Raw genomic sequence first — 6,000 nt, 5'->3', positions numbered from 1 at the left:
ATGTCATAGCCATTCAATAACAGACCTGGCTAGCGCTACTGCGGTCGTAGCCATTCAATAACAGATCTGGCTAGCGCTACTGCTGTCATAGCCATTCAATAACAGACCTGGCTAACGCTACTGCTCTCATAGCCATTCAATAACAGACCTGGCTAGCGCTACTGCTTCTCTCTGATTTGGTATAGGGACTTCCCCAGGGTCATGTCCTTGTCTTCCCCACTCAGCTTTCTCTTCTCTATAACTGTTACATCTCCCTGTACTAGTAACGAATTCAGTGTAGGCCTCCTAGATTAAATACATTGAGTTTCTCTGTGAAAGATATGCACACATAGACAACCTTAGGGGCAATTACAGTGCAATTCAAATCTGTCCAATCTCAGTCCATTTTGCGAATCCTCTTTTTTTAATGAAAACTGTAGAGGATGTAACCAATGCATCATGGCACTAATAACCCGGCTTCAATTGATTTATTGTACCCTTATTTTACCAGGTCTGTTGACTGAGAACACGTTCTCATTTACAGCAACGACCTGGAGAATAGTTACAGGGGAGAGGAGGGGGATGAATGAGCCGATTGTAAACTGGGGATGATTCGATTCCCCCAAGGACACACACGCTCTCTCTGTAAGCTAGGACAACATGCAGGCTCTTCTGTCTATGATATATTACATCTTTCCCCATCAAACACTGACAACCAAGTCTGCTTTCTATCCATTAAACAAAAAACATGCAAATTATACATTTGGGTAGTTTGAACTAAACTAAAGTGACCACAGATTTAGAATGATGGTGAATGAATAGGTCTTAGTGGATCCTATTCTTCCCCAGAGGAATCAGTCAGGTGGAACAGGTTAGTTGTTACCTCAGACATGCCAGAGTTGGTGGAGTCCAGGAAGTTGCGGAACAGCGACTGTCTGTAGTAGGGGCTGATGGTGGAGGCAGCGTAGGGGAACAGGTCATAGTCGAACATGCCCTCCCCGAAAAACTGGTCAAAGAGACGGGCGGGATACATGGAACCCATGGCACGTCTGAACCAGGGGTGCTGGATGGCAATATCCATACTAGCGTAGGTTAGGTTTTAGCTCGACGGGCCCAAACTCGATACAGGCAGTTTCTTGCTGCTCGGCTTTAGCTCGGCTCGCTAGTGTCTGTGTTCTGTTAGGAGTAGAGAGAGAGAGGCGTGAGGGAGGACTAGAGGTGCCGTGGGAGAGAAACAAAAGCAGCAGCAGTAGTAGTAGTAGAGAGGAGTAGGGGTCCCAAGTGGTGCGTGTCCTCTCCTCTGCAGCCGTCCCCTCTTTATATACCTGTGGGGCAGAAAAGAGGGGCTTTAGTGCGGATCTCTGTGGAATGGCATTATCTCATGGTGGGACGGGCTCAGTCAGCAGAACCGGTGGGTGGTGTGCACGCTGGCCCGTTCATCTACAGCCTGGCCCTCGTAATGTGGCGGGACCTGTGCCAGCGCCAACCGGACGACAAGGGTCTGACAAAACAAGCCGAGGCTTGGCCTGTCGAGATGGTGAGGAAAAGGGGAGATAGAGCAAGAGAGAGAGAGAGAGAATCAGGAGGTCAGGGGTGAAAAGAAATGGGTTGGTGGCACCTTAATTGTGGAGGACTGGCTCATAATAATGGCTAGAAAGAATAAATAGAATGGTATTGAACAAATCAAAAACATGGTTTATCACGAGCCGTCCTCCCCTCAGCAGCCTCCTGTGGTTGGTGGGGTTTCTGACACTGGATACGGGGGATGGGAATTAAACCTGTCTGGGTGTGGAGCACCGACATGCTCATCCTCTCTCTCTCTGTCTTTCACACACACACACACACACACACACACACACACACACACACACACACACACACACACAGTATTGTTCTGGTACTTTGTTGGGATGAAGAGCAGACTTCAGGCACAATACAGTCTGGGGGTGGCTGTGTGAGAGGGCGTGGAGCGGTCAACATCACAACAACAGCGGTCAAACATTGTGAGGATGGGTATTTGTCCGATTGACCAGTATGGAATGTAAAGCAGCAGGGAAACAGCAGGGGAAACAGCAGGGAAACAGCAGGGAAACAGCAGGGGAAACAGCAGGGGAAACAGCAGGGAAACCGCAGAGGAAACAGCAGGGGAAACAGCAGGGAAACAGCAGGGGAAACAGCAGGGGAAACAGCAGGTAAACAGCAGGGGAAACAGCAGGGAAACAGCAGAGGAAACAGCAGGGGAAACAGCAGGGAAACAGCAGGGGAAACAGCAGGGGATACAGCAGGGGAAACAGCAGGGAAACAGCAGGGAAACAGCAGGGGATACAGCAGGGGAAACAGCAGGGAAACAGCAGGGAAACAGCAGAGGAAACAGCAGGGGAAACAGCAGGTAAACAGCACGGGAAACAGCAGGGGAAACAGCAGGGGATACAGCAGGGGATACAGCAGGGGAAACAGCAGGGAAACAGCAGAGGAAACAGCAGGGGAAACAGCAGGGAAACAGCAGAGGAAACAGCAGGGGAAACAGCAGGTAAACAGCAGGGGAAACAGCAGGGGAAACAGCAGGTAAACAGCAGGGGAAACAGCAGGGAAACAGCAGAGGAAACAGCAGATGAAACAGCAGGGGAAACAGCAGGGGATACAGCAGGTAAACAGCAGGGGAAACAGCAGGGGAAACAGCAGGGAAACAGCAGGTAAACAGCAGGTAAACAGCAGGTAAACAGCAGGGGAAACAGCAGGGAAACAGCAGAGGAAACAGCAGGGGAAACAGCAGGGAAACAGTAGGGGAAACAGCAGGGGAAACAGCAGGGAATACAGCAGGTAAACAGCAGGGGAAACAGCAGGGAAACCAGCAGGGAAAACAGCAGGTAAACAGCAGGTAAACAGCAGGTAAACAGCAGGGAAACAGCAGGGGAAACAGCAGGGATACAGCAGGGGATACAGCAGGGGAAACAGCAGGGGAAACAGCAGGTAAACAGCAGGGGAAACAGCAGGGAAACAGCAGAGGAAACAGCAGGGGAAACAGCAGGGAAACAGCAGGGGAAACAGCAGGGGATACAGCAGGGGAAACAGCAGGGAAACAGCAGGGAAACAGCAGAGGAAACAGCAGGGGAAACAGCAGGTAAACAGCACGGGAAACAGCAGGGGAAACAGCAGGGGATACAGCAGGGGATACAGCAGGGGAAACAGCAGGGAAACAGCAGAGGAAACAGCAGGGGAAACAGCAGGGAAACAGCAGAGGAAACAGCAGGGGAAACAGCAGGTAAACAGCAGGGGAAACAGCAGGTAAACAGCAGGTAAACAGCAGGGGAAACAGCAGGGAAACAGCAGAGGAAACAGCAGATGAAACAGCAGGGGAAACAGCAGGGGATACAGCAGGTAAACAGCAGGGGAAACAGCAGGGGAAACAGCAGGGAAACAGCAGGTAAACAGCAGGTAAACAGCAGGTAAACAGCAGGGGAAACAGCAGGGAAACAGCAGAGGAAACAGCAGGGGAAACAGCAGGGAAACAGTAGGGGAAACAGCAGGGGAAACAGCAGGGGATACAGCAGGTAAACAGCAGGGGAAACAGCAGGGAAACCAGCAGGGAAAACAGCAGGTAAACAGCAGGTAAACAGCGGGTAAACAGCAGGGAAACAGCAGGGGAAACAGCAGGGATACAGCAGGGGAAACAGCAGGGGAAACAGCAGGGGATACAGCAGGTAAACAGCAGGGAAACAGCAGGGAAACAGCAGGGGAAACAGCAGGTAAACAGCAGGGGAAACAGCAGGGAAACAGCAGGGGAAACAGCAGGTAAACAGCAGGGGAAACAGCAAGGGAAACAGCAGGGAAACAGCAGGGAAACAGCAGGTAAACAGCAGGGAAACAGCAGAGGAAACAGCAGGGGAAACAGCAGGTAAACAGCAGGGGAAACAGCAGGGAAACAGCAGAGGAAACAGCAGGGGAAACAGCAGGTAAACAGCAGGGAAACAGCAGGGGAAACAGCAGGGGATACAGCAGGGGAAACAGGGGAAACAGCAGGGAAACAGCAGGGAAACAGCAGGGGAAACAGCAGGTAAACAGCAGGGGAAACAGCAGGGGAAACAGCAGGTAAACAGCAGGGGAAACAGCAGGGAAACAGCAGAGGAAACAGCAGGGGAAACAGCAGGTAAACAGCAGGTAAACAGCAGGTAAACAGCAGGTAAACAGCAGGGAAACAGCAGGGGAAACAGCAGGGGAAACAGCAGGTAAACAGCAGGGGAAACAGCAGGGAAACAGCAGAGGAAACAGCAGGGGAAACAGCAGGGTAAACAGCAGGGGAAACAGCAGAGGAAACAGCAGGTAAACAGCAGGTAAACAGCAGGGGAAACAGTAGGGAAACAGTAGGGAAACAGCAGGGAAACCGAAGGGGAAACAGCAGGGGAAACAGCAGGGAAACAGCAGGGGAACAGCAGGGAAACAGCAGGGAAACAGCAGGGGAAACAGCAGGGGAAACAGCAGGGGAAACAGCAGGGAAACAGCAGGGGAACAGCAGGGAAACAGCAGGGTAAACAGCAGGTAAACAGCAGGGAAAACAGCAGGTAAACAGCAGGGAAAACAGCAGGGGAAACAGCAGGGAAACAGCAGGGGAAACAGGAGGGAAACAGCAGGGGAAACAGCAGGTAAACAGCAGGGGAAACAGCAGGTAAACAGCAGGGAAACAGCAGGGGAAACAGCAGGGGATACAGCAGGTAAACAGCAGGGAAACAGCAGGGAAACCAGCAGGGAAAACAGCAGGGAAACAGCAGGGGAAACAGCAGGGAAACAGCAGGGGAACAGCAGGGAAACAGCAGGGTAAACAGCAGGTAAACAGCAGGGAAAACAGCAGGTAAACAGCAGGGAAAACAGCAGGGGAAACAGCAGGGGAAACAGCAGGGAAACAGCAGGGGAAACAGCAGGGAAACAGCAGAGGAAACAGCAGGTAAACAGCAGGGAAACAGCAGGGAAACAGCAGGGAAACAGCAGGGGAACAGCAGGGAAACAGCAGAGGAAACAGCAGGGAAACAGCAGAGGAAACAGCAGGGAAACAGCAGGGGAAACAGCAGGGGAAACAGCAGGGAAACAGCAGGGGAACAGCAGGGGAAACAGCAGGGAAACTGCAGGGGATGGGTGCAACTGAATGGGGCTATGTAGCCTACAGTGTCATCGGCCATGTTAGGCCCAGGGTTATGTAGCCTACAGTGTCATGGGTCATGTTAGGCCCAGGGTTATGTAGCCTACAGTATCATGGGTGATGTTAGGCCCAGGGTTATGTAGCCTACAGTATCATGGGTGATGTTAGGCCCAGGGTTATGTAGCCTACAGTATCATGGGTGATGTTAGGCCCAGGGTTATGTAGCCTACAGTATCATGGGTGATGTTAGGCCCAGGGTTATGTAGCCTACAGTATCATGGGTGATGTTAGGCCCAGGGTTATGTAGTCTACAGTATCATGGCCCAGGGTTATGTAGCCAACAGTATCATGGGCGATGTTAGGCCCAGGGTAATGTAGTCTACAGTATCATGGGTGATGTTAGGCCCAGGGTTATGTAGCCTACAGTATCATGGGTGATGTTAGGCCCAGGGTTATGTAGTCTACAGTATCATGGCCCAGGGTTATGTAGCCAACAGTATCATGGGCGATGTTAGGCCCAGGGTTATGTAGCCTACAGTATCATGGGTCATGTACATGAATAAATACAGTAGCCTTCTTACAGTTTCTGTCTCTATTGATGTGTGTGTGTGTGTGTGTGTGTGTGTGTGTGTGTGTGTGTGTGTGTGTGTGTGTGTGTGTGTGTGTGTGTGTGTGTGTGTGTGTGTGTGTGAGAGACGTTCTTTGTGTCTGTCTGATCTGTGTGTGTCTGTATCATTGTGTTTGTGTGAAATAGCGTGCAAAATCGTTTCTAAAGCAACAGTGTGTGTGTGTGTGTGTGTCTGAACCAGTGTGTGTGTGTCTGAACCTGTGTGTGTGTGTGTGTGTCTGAACCATTGTGTGTGTGTGTGTCTGAACCTGTGTGTGTGTAT

The 6,000-nt window shown here is 51.1% G+C and overlaps 1 protein-coding gene across 1 annotated transcript in view; it reads right to left on the bottom strand.

Annotated features, from left to right (window-relative positions):
* The window catches only part of cryaa (crystallin, alpha A), a 5,040-nt gene extending 3,747 nt beyond the window's left edge, over nt 1-1,293 (bottom strand). Inside the window, exon 1 of the mRNA XM_071330664.1 lies at nt 863-1,293. Within this exon, the coding sequence (XP_071186765.1) occupies nt 863-1,060 (198 nt within the window). The 5' untranslated portion in view covers nt 1,061-1,293. The remainder of the gene's footprint in view (nt 1-862) is intronic.
* Between the last annotated feature and the right edge of the window lie 4,707 nt (nt 1,294-6,000).

Source organism: Salvelinus alpinus, chromosome 10 (genome assembly GCF_045679555.1).
Source record: "Salvelinus alpinus chromosome 10, SLU_Salpinus.1, whole genome shotgun sequence".
Classification (NCBI taxonomy): domain Eukaryota; kingdom Metazoa; phylum Chordata; class Actinopteri; order Salmoniformes; family Salmonidae; genus Salvelinus; species Salvelinus alpinus.
This window is presented reverse-complemented; position numbering and strand designations above follow the sequence as displayed.